This window comes from Alosa sapidissima, chromosome 22 (assembly GCF_018492685.1).
Source record: "Alosa sapidissima isolate fAloSap1 chromosome 22, fAloSap1.pri, whole genome shotgun sequence".
Lineage (NCBI taxonomy): Eukaryota > Metazoa > Chordata > Actinopteri > Clupeiformes > Clupeidae > Alosa > Alosa sapidissima.
Window position 1 is genome coordinate 7,559,033 of NC_055978.1, and position 19,720 is coordinate 7,578,752.

A 19,720-nucleotide genomic window follows, 5' to 3' on the forward strand; every position below is an offset into this window, starting at 1 on the left:
GCTATAAGGGTTTACCCGAGCTGTTTACCAAATAAAGGGATGAAATGTGGATATGTTTTTTAAAAGCTTTTATTATTATTATTATTTAAAGTGTCTAATCTTATGTTATTAACTGGACATCAGTGTCAGCCTTGAGGTTCATATTTATTTTAAGAGGACAGGTGTTTCATATTGTTAAATTCACATGCTTAATTGGGTCTGTGGTGGGTTTTTACACGCACACTCTTCCAAAGACTCCAAGTCACACACACACACACACACACACACACACAGAAATACTATCCGTTTGACACACACAAACACAAACATAATCTCTTGTCTCAGCAATCAGGAAATAGGTAGAGTCTTAACATGATTATACATCATTTTGGGGCCTGGTAGCTTTTAAAACACAAGGATCTTTAAACAGCCTGCAAAATGAACTTCTCCTTCAGGCTCAGCACCACTGCTGTCCAGCCTGCTCTCCTGCCCGTAACAACAATCTTAAATTTATCTATCCTGCACCCAGCATCACAGAAGCTTAATGAACTTCTCATCAACAACAATGACACCAAAACCTCTATCCATGTTCGACTTGACAAATGTCAAGGTTTATTATGGCCAACCTCAAAGCACGCGTGATAGGGTCCACCTCCCGGGCATCCTGGGATTCTCCGTGGCGTCGTGCGTGGCATCTACCAACGGGAGAGGCCGTCCTGCCCGAGGGATTACAGTAAGCAGAACTGTGACTCCTGGCTGTAAGGTCACCAATCATGTGGTCATGCTTCCTGAGACTTCGCTTTGAGCCAATAATAGACCCACTCTTACGCCATAGACTCCGCACGGTTTTGCCAGAATGGCTTTTTGGTGACTGCATCATACGTAACTGCCTCAGATATGGTTACTGCTGCGAGCATTTATGATATGAAAGATAATGAGTATTTAAATAGAAAAGACCACGAGATCCTTTAACATAATTGCAGGGCTGTATCAAGTTTGTGATAAAATGGAAAGAATAAGATGCCAAGTTAGCAAAATGTTCTGATGTAGGAGCGTGGATACCAGAGATTTGCAGACTGGGCCATAGAGGATTCTGGAAAAATGTAGAGTGGAATCCTCTTCTCTTGTTTTGCTTGGCTTTGGCATCTTGAGTCCTTTCTCAAACCCACTCCAACACAAACACATAGTTTCAGAAGATCACAAACACACACAGACACACACACACACACAGAAACACATAGTTTCAGAACATCACACACACACACACACACACACACACACACAGACAGAGTCAATTCATACAGACACACGCGCATAGACACTCACACACACACACACACACTCTCTCTCTTTCTCTCTATGAGCATCGGTGAACATGACAACACCTACACACACACACCATACTCTCCCTCTTTCTCTCTCTCTCCCTCTCTCTCTAATTCTATCCTTTTATCTGTGCCAAGGCTAATGGGTGACCCTTTCACCACTTGTCTGCCTGTCTCATGCATAGCTTACGGGTGACTCTCAGATGCATGCGACTCAAGAGCTTAAGGAAGGCATCCTCTGCCCGCACGCGCACACTCTCTCTCTCTCTCTCTCTCTCTCTCTCTCTCTCTCTCTCTCTCTCTCTCTCTCTCTCTCTCTCTCTCTCTCTCTTCTCTCTCTTTTTCACTTTCTTCCTCTCTCTCTCTTTCTCTCTCTCTCTCTATCTATCTATCTCTGTCTCTCTCTCTCCCTGTCTCTCTATCCTCAACTCTCATTCTCTGTATGTCTGTGTTTGTTAGTGTATGTGTCAGTGTGTATGTGTGTGTGGGTGTGTGTGTGTGTGTGTGTGTGTGTGTATGTATGTGTGTGTGTGATCCCTGTATGGGCGGTTAGAGCGATGGAGCTTCCCTCTCCCTCACATTCCACGGGGTGTGGCCTGACACCCCACTATAAAAGCCCTGGGGTGTTTATTTGCCCCCCAGCTTTGTCCCTGCCGCACCTCCATCCCCTATGACCGAGGGGCCCGCAGACGCATCGCCCACTCACACACACACACACTCTTCATCCTGCTGCTCAGCACCAACATCCTCTTCCTCCTCTCTTCTCTCTCTCCCTCTTACATCCTTCTCCACATTCTGCTTTTCTTCCTCCAACTTGAGAACAAGCTTCTGAGGAGGTCACACACACACTCCCCTGACTGGGCTGGGGGTGGCCACAAACACACACACACACACACTCACACATACATACACATACACACATCCACGCACACACACACACACACACACCTCTGTTACGTGACGTGACATCTTGAAGGGGACTCCACTCAAGATGCCCGAGCCAACCAAGAAAGGTAGGATTGTGCACTTAGTTCACGTGGGTGTGTTTGAGTGTCTCTGTTCATCATAGACCTTGTGTGAAGATTGTCTTTGTGCAATTTGCAAATGCAGGGAACATCGTAGGTGAACAGGTGAACCTACTGTAAACCTCGCTTTCTGCAACAGGTTACAGAGAGCGGTCACTTAGAGTGCTCTTGACGTGATGTTACTGTGGTGACCAGGAGCAGGGCTTGTTTGGGATTTTTTAGTTCACATTTCAAAGACTCATCAAAGCAAAACGAGTCCACCGTAGTCTTTTCATCACGCACACACGCGCGCACACACACACACACACACATACACACACGCTGAAATGTGTAATCTTTGCTTTTGGAGATCATATTCAGAGGTCGTATGTGGGCTAATCTCTTGATAATCTGCATTGTGAAAACTTTTATGTGCCAGCTGTTTTCATTCTCTCTTTCTCTCTCTCTCCCTCTTTCTTTCTCTCTCCCTCTCTTTCTTTCATTTGGTATCACTTACCTTTCCCTTTGTGGAATTTAGAAAGTGACTTTGACGTTGGTATTGTATTACTGGCAGCATAGTACTCGTCTGCTGAAGTGAGGCAGAGAGAGACAAAGAGGGAGAGAAAGAGAGAGAGAGAAGGGAAAAGGAGAGAGGAGGAGAAGGAGAGACAGGGAGAGTGAGAGGGGTCTCCAAAAAGGATGTTTATAAAAAAAGACGCTTTTCACACACTGTCATGACAGTATGACAGACTGACACTCTCAGGGACTGTAGAGAAGGATTGTCACTGAAGTGATGGATGATGGGATATGTCATGATTGATGAGTGCCTGTAGCAATTACAGGGCACAGCCTGACAGCCAGGATCCGTCTGCATTTGTGTGTGTGTGTGTGTGTGTGAGAGAGAGAGAGAGAGAGAGAGAAGGTTTGAGTGTATGTGTGGGTCAGGGATGAGGCAGAGAGAGACAGAGAGTTTTTTTATGTCTGTCTGTCTGTCTGTGTGTCTTCTTTGACATTGGGATCACTTTTTGGCCAGAGGGAAGAGTGCCACCCACTACCACTTCCAACAGCAACTTCATTTTCCAAGGAGGTCCCCCATCCAAGCACTATCCCTGTTTAGCTTCAGTAATTCAGCAGAGACAGGGGGTGTGTTTGAAACGGGAGACAGCTGCCTACTGCCTCCCTCCCTACATAGAGAGCTGTCTCACTAGACATGACTTTGGATTAAATGCATCTTTTAAAAATGAGCGTAGCACTCTAGAATCTTTGGTTAACACTACGGTATGACGTTAGCAAAGGCCTGACGTTAAACTAAATTAGCTTACGTAAGCTAGCAGGCTAACGGTATAAATTAGTTTTACGGCCGGCAGATATATCAGACCAGACGCTATTAATGGTTACAACAATGGCATAATCAGATAGTAAATTGTTTATTTCTAATCTGTAATCTACAAATCTACTATTTCGAACACACCCAGGGTGTCCGTGGGTCTGCCTGCTGGCAAAGTGTTTTGGGGTCAGGTGGAGGTGAAGTCATCTCTGGTGGTTGATGCAATAGGGTATACACATACAGTAAAGTATATATATGATAATATATAACATATATAAATATGATTGGCGACAGGCTGGCACAGAAAGAGTGTGGCAATGCAAGATGTGTGTGGGAGTGATGGTATGCTGGAGGTGTATGTGTGTGTGTGTGTTTGTGTGTGTGTCTGTGTGTGTCTGTGTGTGTGTGTCTATGACCACTAGTATGTTATTGTGTGTGTGTGTGTGTCTGGGTGTTTGGTGTTTTAAGCCCCAAACGTCGTCTTCCAGGCAGCGCTGCATGGAAGGCACTATGGTTAGGCAAAGGGTTACGGTTACGGTTACGGTTAAGGTTAGGCTTTGGTGCCTTGAAGTCGATGGTGGGGGCTTAAAACACCATCGTGCGTGTGTCTGTTACTACTGGCATGTTAACGGTGTGTGTGTGTGTGTGTGTGTATGTTGTCTGTGCCTAATGGTATGTTATTGGTGTGTGAGAGTGTGTTTGTTACTACTGGCATGTTAACGGTGTGTGTGTGTGTGTGTGTGTGTGTGTGTGTGTGTGTGTGTGTGTGTGTGTGTGCCAGCTGGTTGATTGATATGTAAAGGGTGATGATGATTTGGAAGACACTGAAGATGCTTTTGGAATTCTATTGTGTGATGGATGGGTCAGAGCAGTAGGGTTCTAGGTCATGTTGTTATTACAGAGCAATGTGAGAGGCACCATGTGCACACATACAGTACACACACACACAAACACACACACACACACACACACACACACACACACACAGACACACACACACACACACACACACACACACACACACACAGATACACACACACACACACACACACCACACACACACACACACACCACACACACATACACACACCACACACACTGACACACACACACACACACACATCCTGTTCCTGCTGAGGCCTTCTAGGGTACTAAATGCTGGCCTAGGAACTCAGGAAGAACTGCAGGATCTGGGAAAGATCCAGTCGTGAGGATCAAGGCCCAGTCATGATGATTATGGCAGCACTATCTGTGTGGGTAATCTAAAAGATGCAACCTCATACCTCTCTTAGAAGGATACGTCCACCCATGTTCCTATCTCTCATGAGTCTGGTATTCTCTCTCTCTCTCTCTCTCTCTCTCTGTCTCTCTCTCTCTCTCTCTTGTGTGTGTGGAGTTTGGCTCCACAACACCAGTATAACTCCAGTATAAATATGGTGTGTTGACAAACCACCATCTCCTGTATAAATATAGTGCACTGAAAAATTAAGCAGTGTGTGTGTGTGTGTGTGTGTGTGTGTGTGTGTGTTTGGTTGAAAAAGTATTGTTCTCATAAATGTCAGTGGACAGCTGGTGTGCTGGGTGGTGCGGGCAGGGCTGGGCCACTCAGGGACGCTTTGGAGAGGATGAGAAACGTTTGGAGAGCTGCACTCTGGGGACCAGGATTCCATTCCAGACCCCGGGAATAGTTCAGAATGACAGCCTTTTAATCCCTCTCCTCTTTCCTTCTCTTCTCTTCTATTCTCTCTTTTCTCTTCTCTTCTCCTCTTTTCTATTCTTCTCTTCTCTCTTCTCTTTTCTCTTCTCTTCTCTTCTTTTCTCTTTTCTATTCTTCTCTTTTCTCTTCTCTTCTCTTCTCTTCTCTTCTTCTCTTCTCTTCTCTTCTCTTCACTCTTTTCTTCTCTTCTCTTCTCTTCTCTTCTCTTCTCTTCTCTTCTCCTGTCCATTCCTCTCCACCATTCTCCACTTGACTGTTGCCTGTATCCATCTCTGTCTGTATTGTTGTTTGTTGTGTGGTCCATCGCTCTCTTTCTCCCTCTTTCTCTCTGTAGCTGTTGATCTGTTTTCATTTATTAAACAAATCTATGCTGATCTCATTTATTAAACAAATCTACGCTGTAATCTAAAGTAATTAACACCCATGCCCCTCCTTTCATCTCTTCTCCTCTTGGTCCTCTGTCTCTGTCTATCTTTCTTTTCTCTTTATGGTTTGTCCATCACATCTCCCCAATCTTGATCTGCTCTCATGGATTAAATAAGTCTTTCCTACAATATCTTATTTTATCATCTCCTAATCCACTGTGTTATTATCCCCCTACACACACACGCACGCACGCATGCACGCACACACGCACGCACGCACGCACACACACACACACACACACACACACACACACAAACATACACGTTTTCATTCAAGCTTATCAGCTTTCATCTCACTACACTGGGAGATCTTCTCTCTTTCTCTCAGTCAAATAATCTTCAAATCATAGTGCAGTTATTGTCAGTTGTGTGAGAGTGTGAGCACAACAGTAAAATAGATAGATGAAGCCATGAGGTTAGATGTTATAGTTTCCCCCTACACACACACACACACACACAGACACACACACACACCAATCACACACACACACACAGGAGGTTGTCAGTTGTGTGAGAGTGTGTGGACAACAACAGTAAAATAGATAGATGAAGCCATGAGGTTACACACACATATGTATGCACACACACACACACACACACACACACACACACTTGAATTTCCCCTGGGGATCAATAAAGTATCTATCTATCTATCTACACACACACACACACACACACAGAGGAGGTTGTCAGTTGTGTGAGAGTGTGAGCACAACAGTAAAATAGATAGATGAAGCCATGAGGTTAGATTCCCACAGCTCTCTGACATGCAAGACTTTTCCTGAATGAAGAGGGAAAGCCGTGTGTCGTCACCTCCGTAGATATACGACCACTCATCCACCATCCATCTCTCTCTCTCTCGCTCTCTCTCTCTACACGTGCCTGCCCAATACCACAGCTTACATATTCTCTGTACATAAATCAGGCCTTATAAACAGCACACTGCAGCCCTGTCCTTGTTAGCCATTCTTCAGTGGCATACACAGTGTCATAAACTCACCAACAGCAACATGGCTGACGCGGCAATGCTTTGATTTACACAAGAAAGCTGTAACCAGGAGCAATGTAAATGTATACCTTTTTTGTTATTTATACATTCACATTCAAACGTTCAGGGTCATAAAGAAATGTCTTGTTTTTAAAAGAAAAGAAGAGGGTGCGGGGGTAGAGGGGTGATTTATGGGGGTGGGGGTAGGAGAGGGTGCGGCGGGGGTAGGGGGATGATTTGGGGGGGGGGGGGGGGGGGTAGAAGAGGGTGAGGTCATGAGTCTGTCTGTCTGCACCCTAGCGGCAGCGACAGCTGAACATACCTGCAGTCTGGTCAGCTGGGTCAGGAAAGTAAAACAATATGCTCTTCAGCCCTCATTATCACCAGGGAGGAGACAGAAAGAGACAGACAAGAGAGAGGAGAGAGAAGGAAGAGAGAGAGAGAGGGAGGAAGAGAGAGAAGGAGAGAGAGAGAGAGAGGGAGGGCGGTGTGAGCATGTGTGTGTCTCGACGGAGAGAGACAGAGAGAAGGGGGGTATAGAGTGGTAGAGAGAGAGTGTGGAGTGGGAGAGAGAGAGAGAGAGAGTGTGTGTGTGTGTGTGTGTGTGTGATTAGACAGACAGAAACAGAGACAAAGAGGAGAGAAAAAGAGCATGTGAGAGATCTAGAAAGAGTCAGAGAAAGAGAGAATTGAAAAGAGAGGGATGCAGAGAGAGATGATGAGAATGAGAGAGAAGAGATCTGTGGCTGGAGTTTGCGCTGGTCCTATGCCATGCCAAAGAGGTGTGCAGAACAGAACAGAACAGAGACGTGCAGGAATACTTCTGGTCTGACATCAATAGCACCTTGTTCTTGGAAAGTATATTGAGTGGCGGCATGCTATTTGAAAAGTTGATATTGATATTGATGGTTGCCTAGAGACAATTGTGTATGAGGGAGAGATGTAAGAGAAAGGTAAAAGAGAGGGTGGGGGATAGAGAGAGAGAGAGATAGAGAGAGAGGTAAAAGAGAGGGCGGGGGATAGATAGAGAGAGAGAGAGAGAGAGGTAAAAGAGAGGGCGGGGGATAGATAGAGAGAGAGAGAGAGAGGTAAAAGAGAGGGTGGGGATAGAGAGAGAGAGAGAGAGGTAAAAGAGAGGGTGGGGGGATAGAGAGAGAACAAAGACAGGAAAGAGAGATGCATGTTTTACTGTAATGCATCCATGTTTTACAGCATTTGCTTCAAACATGTCTAAAACGCTTGCACCATGCTATAGAGAGGAGAAAGAGTTCAGGCCATAAAGGGCTACTGACAGATCTGACAATCTCTGGAGGTGAGGCGGCTCCAACACAATCAGAGGATACGGAGGGGTGGGGTGGGGGGGGTTGGGGTTGAGGACAGGACGTGACAGGACAGGACAGGACAGGAGAGATGAGAAGACTTTGGCACTCACGCTCGACGCCAGCTGGCTTATCTCTCAGAGCTCTCACTCGTGTCCACTACCCAGTATGCCCACAGGGCTGTTAAGAAAAGCCCCATGCTGGAGCTTTCTGCCCCGAGGTTGGCATGCCCGGTATTCACGGGCGAAGGTGCCAGGCAGTTTGGGTGAGGGGATACGTGGGTTGTGGAAACTAACAAGCGGGCAGTGCTGGCGAGGGCACATCAAGCCAAAAGTGACATCATATGTGCCTGGTGTTTGGTCATTTCTTCCACACTTCCAGTTTTGGCCACAAGAGGGCAGACTCGTGTTCAACAGTGTATGTGAGGGGGTGTGTGTAGGCTATAAATGAATGTGGTGTATAAATAACTGCTCTGTTGTAGCTATGAGGTGGGTATGAATGAAAATATGACTGACCGTTACAAACTCATAAGCCGTGGATGAAAGATGGGCTTTTATGCATATCATACTGTACCATGCCCCTGTAAAGTCGACATGTTTAAAGGATACACACTCACTCACACACACACACACATACACACACACACACATATTCACACACATAGTCTAAACGGACTTTAACCCACAGGTGTGGATCTCTCTCCCCAAGTTGCCCCTCCCTCAACCTCCTCTTTGAGCTCTAATACCCCTCTCTCTTTATCTTTAAACCCACGCTGCCTATCTGGCTATCAGGCTTCTCAGTGGATCTCTGCACTCATTGATCCACACAGGCCCCGTCTTAGAGCACTTCACACGGGGGTTAAGTTGGTCTCTAATCAGCTCAGATAGGAGACTTTTATCAGCCTGCCAACGGTCCAAGAAAGCAACAGCTAAGACTACAGGGGAGTGTCTAGACTCTGGGAATGTGCATAAGTGTGAATGGGCTTACATACCAACAGGGCTTAGACATTGGAAACTTATGTGAGTCAAAAACTCCATGAGGTGTTTTTGAGGATAATACAATTTACATCAATATCAGCAACTCCCAAGCTGTACGTATCTATAGTATATACAGTATACTATACAGCGTACCAATCAAAGTCCATTGCTTGATAGATAAAGTCTCTCTTGATAATTGTATCACATCAAAACTAAGCCCATAATATGCTTGTGCAACTCAGCTTTCCACACATTGCAGCATTACATTTGAGTTCTCTTGAGCCATGTGAGTAAAATCCCTCTTTCTCTTTTTCTGTCTCTCTCTATCTCTCTCTTTTTTCCCCCCAGATGAAGGCACACCGGAAGGTGAGTGAATTGACTGGTTTTGTCCACAGACTCTCTCAGCATATCAAAATCATTGTGTTGTGCTAACGTTAGCGAATCCGTTAACTCATCAAAGGCAACAGACTGAAAGTCTAACAACAGTAGTGCTGCAGAGGATGAAAGGAGAAGACTCACGAGTAGAGGTGAACAGAGGAATAAAGTACAGATGTGAGAAGAAAAAAGAGGAGAGGAGGATGAAGAAAAGAGGATAGAAGTGAGGAGGAGAAAGGCAAGAAGGGGTGAGGCAAAGACAGAGGAGAGCCAAGTCACTGGGTACATCGCCCGCAGCATGTGAGACACCTGAGATCTATATTTAACGAGCTAAAGTCACCAGTCACTCGTCAGTGCCAAGTGGCGATGTTCTCACATGCTTGCCGCCAGAACAGACCGTGACCCCCCCTCTCAAGAAACCTTAGAACCGGAGCAAGTAAGAGCACTTAGAGGAGTGAGGAGAGTATCACATTAGAACGTATGTGTAAACAAGCTCGTCAGTCAGGCCCGGGCCGGTGTTGCGTTGATTACTAATGGCCAAGGTTGTCAACCCAGAGTAATCACAAGGTACGCCATGGCCCGCCCAATGTGTGATGGGGGCCCCTGTGTAAATGTGTGAACGGCCCAAGGAAAAAGCCAGAGTGATGGCCTTGCTTGATGCCTAGCGGTGAGGAGAAATGTAGTGGTTGGAGGGAACGTAGTATTGCAGTGACTGACTGGCGGGGAGATCTGGTGATGTTGACACAGCTGACAATTGCTGTCAAGCTGGGCCCCCTCTACCTCCCGCTCCCACACCCCCTGCGCAAGTTCTCTTCTATGGTAGCACATGTGACCACTGGTGATCACTGGTGTGTTTGGATGATCCCAGGCAGAGAGTTCAACCTTGAAGCTTTGGAAGTTTCAAAGGCTTCTTATGGGAGGGCCTGGTGGGTATGAGAAAACAAAGAAACATAAATATACAGAAAGAGAGAGGGGAGAGAGAGAGATAGGGAGAGAGAGAAAGAGAGAGTGAAGACTTAAAAAAGGAATAATTAGGGAAGGGGATGGAGAGAGTAAACAAAAGGAAGTTAAAATGTTCCATAGTTCCACAAATGCCTTCGTATATTCCATTGGAAATGAAAGAAAAATGAAATAAAATAAATACAACCAATATTTGCCCTGAATTGTATTAACAGTTGTCATCAGGGACAAGAAACAAATAAATGAATAATAATAACAATACAAACAACACGTTTAAGATCTTGGGAAGCCCTATAGATACCACCAACCAAATGTAAGTAGTGACTACATAATCTAACACCTCAGTGTTAACTGACATATCTTACTAGCATACCCTTTGGTCCCTGGGTCCAAACCCCTTTCTCCCTGGAACTGACTACAGAGCTAGACACGTGTTATGGCTGGGCTCTAAAGCACCTGGTCTGCCTTATCCGGCACATCCCAGGGGGAAAAGGAGTTTTACAAGGACCTTTCATGGGTCCTCAGAAGAACCATTATAAGTGTATGTGTGTGTGTGTGTGTGAGTGAATGTGTGTGTTTCGGTATGGATGAGAGTAAGGGTGAGTTTGTCGTGTGTTTGTCTGTGTGTGCTGTTAAATCTACACATGGCTGTGTTTGCGTTTGAGCCTGAGCAGATCTGCGTTTGCCTTCTGCGCCAATGAATGGGATCCACACCATCAAATGTGATGCATATTTACATGTGCTGCACAGCAACTTGACCTGCGTTGACCATGACAACGCAACAATGTTTGCATGCATGTGTGCATCTATTTGTGGATGTGTTTAAGTGTGCGGCGAAAGAGAGCGAGAGAGAGAGAGTATGTGTGTGTGTTTGTGTGCTCTGAGGCAGTGTGTGTGTGTGTGTGTGTGTGTGTCTGCGGCAGCGCTTGCATCTTCGCTGTGTTTGTCACACACTCAGACAGTGCTGGTCCTGAGGCCGTGGCAGCGCCCACACCTGAGATTACTCTTGAGGTGTCTCCCCCTACAGGTAGGTGCTGGAAGGCTCTGTGTCCCCCTTGTGTCCCCACAAACCCCCAGTCCCCCCCCACCCCACCCCCCTCAGGTCTCTCTCCTGGGTCTCTATCATTCCTCCTCCTCTATCGCTCTCTCTCTCTCTGTCTTTCCCTCCCATTTCTCTCTATCCACTGTTCCCCCCCGTTTCTCACTTCCTCATCTCTATCATTCCTTTTCTGTCTCTCCCTCTCTCTTTGTCTTTCTCTCTATCCCCTGTTTCCTCTATTAGTCTGTCAGTTTCTTTCCTCTGTCTTGTCTATCCATCGGTCAGCCTCTTGTACTTCCCACATCACTGTGACCTCACGAGTGAGTGTGATTTGTGAGTTTCCACCACCACAGGTCTCTTCCACTATGGCTGTTCACCCCTCACTGTTGATGAGTCACCCACTGTGTCTTTTTCACACACAGACACAAACACACACACACACACACACACACACACACACACACACACACGCACACACACACACACATACAAACACACAAGCGCAAACACATACAAACACACACACACACACACTCAGACACACACAAGCAGACATATATGCCATCATGTGCATCCTTGAACACTTGCATGTTGCATTGCTGCTTGGAGGCTTGGCTGTTCCCATACGTTCAATCTGTGCGTGCGGTCTGACTCTGTATGAGGTGCTGGCGAGACGCACTGGTGAAGCTCTCACTATAACACTTGCACTCATATGACGGATGCAGTATGTTCTAGGAGAAGAAACACAGCTGGGGTTTTTTTCTAATATGTAAAAGCAAATAACAACGCAATCCAAATACAAACCATGTATGTGAAAATGTGGTCCAATTTGGCAGGTTGATTCTTTACATATTTGGCTTGGATCATTACTGTAGACAATGTTTGTCAACATGAACAGCTGTGTTTCCTTTGTGAGTTTAGCGCCACAGACATATTGGGGGAGATTAGGGCTAATCTTGGCATATAGGCTGAACGTAGATTCTATCATCTTATCTTGAACGAACCTTTGCACCGATATTTCATTAATTTCATTGAGCCCTTACGGACGGTATCTTGAACATGAATTGAGCCCAGTCCAAGACTAAAAGAAAATTTCAATAAAAACATCTCCATTTAAAGTGATTTTAGTCGAGGACAAATAGGCTTAAAGGTGATGTTTCACATAGATCTCCGTTTCTCAAGGTCACCGAGTACATGACATGCCCCCAGAGTGTAGTTATGTAGCTGCCTGGCTGCTTCAGCTGTTGGAACTAGCTACTAGCTATTAGCATTTTTTACCGACAGTACTCGGTGACATGAGAAACTGAGATTTATGTGAAAATTCGCTGGATTTCTCCTTTAATCCATGTATGGAGAACTGGCTACATACTGTATGTCCTGTTTCTTGCCAATCTATGTCTATGCCCAGCACCTCATAGCTAAAGAGCTGCATGTGTGCTTGCCAGAGCTGTGGCTGGCATGCTTCAGGCTGACAGGCTGCTTCAGATAGGCCCTGTGTTTGCTGTGCAGAGGCTGTAGCCGCGGGCAAAGACCCCATAGGCGCCGAAGGGCAGGAAGTCACTGAGTCCCAGCCCATCGTGACCGAGGTAACAGAGCCCCAGCCAATGGGGGCAGAGGTCATGGGGCCTGAGCCAATTGTGACAGAGGTCACTGACCAAGAGCCAGTGGTGGCAGAAGCAGCAGAGCCAAAGACAGAGCCAGTTGTGGTTGAGGTCACAGACGCAGGGCCAACCGCAGCAGCGGTGCCTGAGTCAGCCCAGCCACTAGTGGCTGAGGTGAAGGATCTGGAACCAGTAGAGGCTGTAGAGGTAAAGGAGGAAGCCCCCCGCGCCTCCCCTCCCCCGGGTAAGTACTGCTCAGTCTCTGGCCATTAACACTTTTCCCCAAAGCAAGTTCTGGATCCAACACAGAACACTGATTCCACTCAAATGCCGCCCAAGACCATACTTCATTCTTCATTCCAAATTCTGAATTCTAAATTCTAAATTTGGAGTCCAAATTCCAAATGACAAAATCTTCATTCTATTTTCAAAATGTGTTTTCTTCAAGAGAACCAATGTCATGATTTGGTCATACCAAGGGGCTGATTTGGTAGAACCAGTGTCTGTGCGGATGAAATGAACTATCCTTGCTGCCCACTGCGGTGGACAAACCCAATAAAGCCCCAGGCATCAGCTTCTACTTCGCTTAGAGCGCAATGAGGCTTCAACAGCTGTGTTCGTACTCAACAGCCCAACTGTGTACAAACTATACAATGACATTTCTAATTTTGATATTGTTATAGTTTGGGTCTGAAATGAATATTAAGGTTTGTATATTTATGAAGCGTGCCTAATATGAAAGCTATTTGCATTAGCACTACCTTGGTACAATGGCCTATGGTATTTCTGTATGAAACTGAGGATGAGTGCAAATCTGGTGAATGTGCAGTCTTTAACTTGTACGATACGATAGCTGTCATCATTAATGATTTATCATCATATGTGAGGTGTGTGTGTGTACTATATGTGTGACTGAGAAAGTGAGACAGAGAAGGCTAGTGAATGTGTGTATGGATGTGTGTGTGTGGGTGTGTGTGTATGGATATATATGTGTGTGTGTGTGTGTGGGTGTGTGTGTGTGTGTGTGTGTATGGATATATATGTGTGTGTGTGTGTGTGTGTGTGTGTGTGTGTGTGTGTGTGTGTATGGATATATATGTGTGTGTGTTTGTGTGTGTGTGTATGGATATATATGCGTGTGTGTGTGTGTGTGTGTGTGTGTGTGCATCTAACCTGTACTAGCCTCGTTCCGACCAGCTCCCCCCGTGACTGCTGAGAAGGCTGCTGATACTGAGCCGGTAGTCATGGTGATAACCCCACCCCAACCTTCCACAGGTCGGCCCCTGCAGTCTGACACATTGCGTGTCACACTGCGTGCGTTTGTATGTGGATGTATGGATATATAAATGGGTTGTCACACTTCCTGTTTATGTATGTGAATGTATGGATAAATAAATGTGCTGTCATACAGATTGTTTATGTTGTGGATGTATGGATTTATACATGTACAACTACCTGTCTATATGTATGTGTATGTTTGGATATGGCCAGTGTGTCATGCTGCCTGTTTGTATGTGCATATATATATATATATATATATATATATATATGTGTGTGTGTGTGTGTGTGTGTGTGTGTGTGTATGTATGCATAAACCTGTAAATTATTTATTTGTGTGTGTGTGTGTGAGAGAGAGAGAGAGAGAGAGAGAGAGAGAGAGAGAGAGAGAGAGAGAGAGAGAGAGAGAGAGAGAGAGAGAGAGATTTTGTTAAAGTTGTATATGTGTGGGAAAAAAAGTCACATATGAGTCATGACATACCATCTCTGTATCATGGTTGGGCCTTGGTCTCATTCAAAATGGCTGCCATGCTAGCTAGCTGCACTCTCTCACTGTGGTTGTGCACAAAAAACTGCCACTGCCAGCACGGCGCATACTACCTGTGGCTCCAAACCAGCATGCTGCTCTGACCCTACCAGTGCATCAATCCACATCCACACATCCATCACACAAACACACATACACACACAGACTAAAGTACTTACAAACATACATACTATCCCACACACACACAGCAGTTCTAGAACTCATTGAACATTCTCAGCCATGCATTCTTTCCTCTGAACACACATCTAATCAATGCATGTAGTAATATGGGCACAATTCATCCTCCACACTGTCACTGTCACACACACACACACACACACACACACACACACACACACACACACACACACGCACACACACACACAAATCCACACTCGCATCTCATTTAATCATCTCACACATGGGTGTAGTATATTTGGACCCCACTGTCCTGTCTTGATTGGTGTTGCTTGTCATGTCAGTCCTCCTCTTCTTGGATATGGAGCACATTGATAGGTGGGTCTATGTGTCAATCATACCTTTATTGCAGATAAAGATGATGACGCAACAACCAGCACCCCTTCACCTACCCCTCCAGGTTGGTAGTCCCCCCTCACAAAATAAATAAATAACTACATAAATAAAAACGATTATTTCAGATGACCTCAGAGTAGTGCAGAACCCTGGAGACTATCACCAAAGAGACTGCCATCAGCGTATTTTAGAATGTTCCAGTTGCCATGGTGAAGTGTACAATAACGATCTATTTCTTTAGGCATTCTGTGTTTTATTTGTTTTTTGGGGGGATTTAAATCGTCCAGATGCCTCTTTGATATCTATTATGCACCTAAAAAGGCAGCTATTGCTGGTGAGCTCAGCTATTGAAACTAATTCTGTACTATGTATGGCAGCTATTATACATACGTACATTATACTGCAAGTGTGAGACTCCTGGACATAATCTCTACTGAGCCCCCTGTTCCTACAAGCACACAAACCTTTATATACTGTGTTCCTAATGTCATATAAAGGTTAAGATGTGGAACACATCTGTTACTATATAGATAAAATCATGCATTCTACCTCCGCATGATATTTATGTATATATGAATTCAAATGAAAGCCCTGTTCATGTTTTGAGTATGTTATATATATATATAAAAAGATTAAACCACAGAAGTTTTTATCTCCTAATTTAATTATGATAGGTACACCAATTCTCTAGAGGTTAGATTGTAGGTTTTGTATGCACTTATTGGATTTATCCAATTTCATAAACTCTACCTTTTCATAATCTCTAAGATTTCCCTCTTCCATATTCTCATCATATTAAAAAAATGATTGATTACCCACAATGCTTTGCTTTCTTCCACAGAGGATGGAAATACTCTCAAGAAACTGTCTATTGACCTGCCTAGTAAGAGCCCTCTGTTAATTCTCCAGCAGTAGCTCTGACCAAACCGATAGAGTAGAGCAGTGTTTCACCTGTCGGACTCCTGAGGGACCCCCAGCACTGCTTGTCACAGCTCACTCGACAAACAAACAAACAAACAAACAAATAAACAAATGTGCTCATGGGTTCTTTGTAGGGCTCTTGTTACACAGGCGATTTTCTACATTCCCAAACAAGATTCTTGACAGAACCCTCAGAGGTTCAAAGGTCTTTAGAATCCTTTGAGGAAAGAATTATTTGCACCACTATGCTAGGGTCATCATGCTATCTAAGTGCTCCATGTTGATACATTAGACAGACAGTTTATTGTTTACTGGTCACCATACACGTTGGTGTACAAGAGCATGTTTCATATAAAGGAAATCACTTGGCCTGTTTGTGCTCTGTGGTAACCTACATCTCCAATTTCTTTAAATGTACCTCACAACAACATTTAGAACAACATTTAAACAAAAGTCAGGGAGAATATATGCAAAATTGTCTTTAAGACTGGACACCAGTTTAAATGTGAGACTGACACAAGCAATTCTGCGAATCCCTCGGAGTGTGATTGGGAAAAACTGGTTTGGAGTAATACAAGCAACTGATAGTACGAAAAAACATGTATAGAGACATGTTTAACTCTCTTCAGTTTAGAGTCCATTGATAGGACCTTAACCCAACTTAAACAAATGTAGTTTAGCTGGTAGACTTGCCAAGTCTTTGTTTCAGAATGTCTTGTCTTATGCACATTTTACTGTTTTGGTCTCAGTTTTGTGTTTTGTGAGAAGCTGACACATAAATAAATATTTATGTGAACAAGTTTGGAATTCTAAGCATGATGCCTGAATAGATTTTTCTATGAACTTTTACAAAGAACCTGAAGCCTGAAAGCTTAAAGTTCATAGAAATTCCAAATAGTATATTATTATATATAATTTCAGTCATTACATCTCTAGCATTTCAGGATGTTTCAGAGGGTTGAGGATAAATTGCATCATGATGAAATTCCAACAGTCAAAGCTTGATGTTGTTTGTTAATGCATAACCGGCCCCAAATGTATAAAATGTCTTTGTGTATGCTTGTAAGCTGTGTGCATATCTATGTGTGTGTGTGTGTGTATGTGTAAGTGTCCTCACATGTACAGCACCAGCTGTGCGTGTGTGTATTTGTGCATGTGTATGTGTGCGCGTGTGTATGTGTGTATGTTTGTGTCTAAGCGTGTCTGCTGCTTGTCACCTTTACAGTATTATTTACTACAATATGCTGTAAACGTCTCTCTGTCTCCGTCTAGATGATAGCATCCCTCAGTCCGCCATGGGGAGAAAAGACTCAGGTAATATCTTAATGCCCAGAAACGCATTTATAACCAGGCCTCACACCAGCCTGCATCACGACAGACAGATGGTGCTGAGGCTGAGAGGGTGTTTGATCATAGGATAGGTATACGTCAAATAAAGTAACGCATCGCAAGTTCAAAGAGTGCAGTGGTTTTCAGTTTAAACTAGTAAACTCTCATAAAGTTAGTATACAGAGAATTTGGTGTTCATTTCACCACACTGAAGGGCCCAATGGAACCAGGCCGACTATAATATTTTATGTGGCTTGGTTAGTTGGGCATTGAATGGCGTTGTTATGAAAAGGGCTGGTTTTCCTAAAACTCCATAGTGCCCCAACTTCCTATTTCCTCTTGGTTGCTTGTAGGAAGCTATGGGATTTTTGGGAAAACAGTCCCCTTATCCATATGCCTTGGGGAAATGAACAAGACTGCTTTTTTTATCCCTAGAAAGGGAGTATATACTTCAATGGATAAATGTAGGGCAGAGTGTTGTGTTGAATGTTAATTTTTATAGCTTCAGGGTTTACTGCTTGTTGAGGTGTTAAGAGTCAAGAATCATGACAAAAGTGACAGGATAGTGTGTCAGTAGTAGGTAAAAGTGATGGTTTGTTTACAAGTGAGTCACCCTGGACTTACTGGAAATCAACGTGTCAGGATGTCCTCTGGGGGATATCTCGAATAAACTCAAATAAAGTTATAAAGAAACAACATTCCTCGATATGACACACCAAACATTCTAGTTCCATACTGTGTGTATAAATGATGTCAATCGTTCTTTTTTCCAGCTATTCTCCACAGGGTCCCACTAATCATCTTTTCTGTGTGTTCATGCTTGCTATGAGGCTTTAGTGTTACATGCTTTTCAAGCTTTAGATCCAGCTTGCTATGCTGTCGTTATGAATGTGCTATGTGAAAGAGCCATTGTGTTTTCTCAGTGTGTTGTGTGTGTGTGTGTGTCTGTGTGTGTTTCAGAGAGAGAGAGAGAGAGAGAGTGTGTGTGTGTGTGTGTGTGTGTGTGTGTGTGTATGTGTGTGTGTGTGTGTGTGTGTGAGAGAGTGAGTGAGTATGTGTTTGTGTAAGTGTGTGTGTGGAGATAGTCTGTTGGAGCCCAGGAAATGGTGAGTACAAATGCCGGAATATGTATACTGGAATAATTAGATGGTGATGATAACATGCGTCTTTCTCCTGATTGGCCAGTGTGGTCCTTGGGGGAAGGGCAGCCCCCTGAGGACTTGGACAAGTCAATTGAGCCTCCGCCTCTTTCCACCCTCCTGATTGAAAGACCAGAAACATCGTCCATCTCCGTTGGTGAGTGACATCAGAAATGTTTTGTTCGGGGGTGCTGTGGTGCAAAAGGCTACAGCACCAATACCATACGGGCCCAAGTGCCCATGGGGACACGGGTTTGAATCCGACCTGCGGTCATTTCCTAATCCCACCCCATCTCTCTCTCCCACTCATTTCCTGTCACTCTAAACTGTCCTATTTAGAATAAAGGCAAAAATCCCCCCAAAATGTTTTGTTTTAACATTTTTGTTGTTGTGTTTGTGTGTTTACTCATGGGGAAACAACATATGGCTAATCTCCTACAGTTTAAAGTAATGCAGAGTTTATGTTTTTTTTTAGAATTATTTGTTTGTCAGGACTGGCAGTTTTTTTTTTAAATCTCCCCCCACTTTTTCAAAACAGATAATACATAGGCAAACTCTTAAATTGACTGTACTGTCGATGATGGTAAAACATAAGAAAATATATTGATGGTAATTTTGATGCCATAGATTTAATAGAGACCCAGTCAGACCAATAGTATGAAAAATCAGGAACAGAGTTTATTTACAATGATGCACATCAAGGGAGAGACAGCATGACTTCACCTAAAGATCCATCAGCTGCTCTAACTAGACAAGGAAATAGTTAGGGTTTAAGTATCCTTCCAGGCTGACGGGAGATGGCGTTGGTCATCCCATCTCACATGGACTACACTGAATCAGACTCTGATTAGTGGCAACCTGGCAATCTGGAGCAGACCGCAGCCATGCAGAACAGTAAAACACTGCAAAGTCATAATATTCCCGCTTATCTCTAAATAAAGTCACACACAGATATAC

At 44.3% G+C, this 19,720-nt stretch overlaps 1 protein-coding gene across 12 annotated transcripts in view; it reads left to right on the forward strand.

The window, feature by feature from the left end:
• Positions 1 to 1,962: 1,962 nt before the first annotated feature.
• mybpc1 (myosin binding protein C1) overlaps positions 1,963 to 19,720 on the forward strand; it is a 48,989-nt gene continuing 31,231 nt past the window's right edge. For 7 of the 12 annotated variants that reach the window (XM_042079543.1, XM_042079535.1, XM_042079536.1 and 4 more), the window contains exons 1-9: positions 1,963 to 2,317; positions 9,410 to 9,427; positions 11,355 to 11,423; positions 12,945 to 13,280; positions 14,234 to 14,311; positions 15,391 to 15,438; positions 16,216 to 16,257; positions 17,568 to 17,609; positions 18,810 to 18,920. In XM_042079543.1, the coding sequence (XP_041935477.1) occupies positions 2,296 to 2,317; positions 9,410 to 9,427; positions 11,355 to 11,423; positions 12,945 to 13,280; positions 14,234 to 14,311; positions 15,391 to 15,438; positions 16,216 to 16,257; positions 17,568 to 17,609; positions 18,810 to 18,920 (766 nt within the window). In that variant the 5' untranslated portion in view covers positions 1,963 to 2,295. The remainder of the gene's footprint in view (positions 2,318 to 9,409; positions 9,428 to 11,354; positions 11,424 to 12,944; positions 13,281 to 14,233; positions 14,312 to 15,390; positions 15,439 to 16,215; positions 16,258 to 17,567; positions 17,610 to 18,809; positions 18,921 to 19,720) is intronic. The other 5 variants (XM_042079542.1, XM_042079544.1, XM_042079545.1 and 2 more) reach the window with 5 other exon arrangements.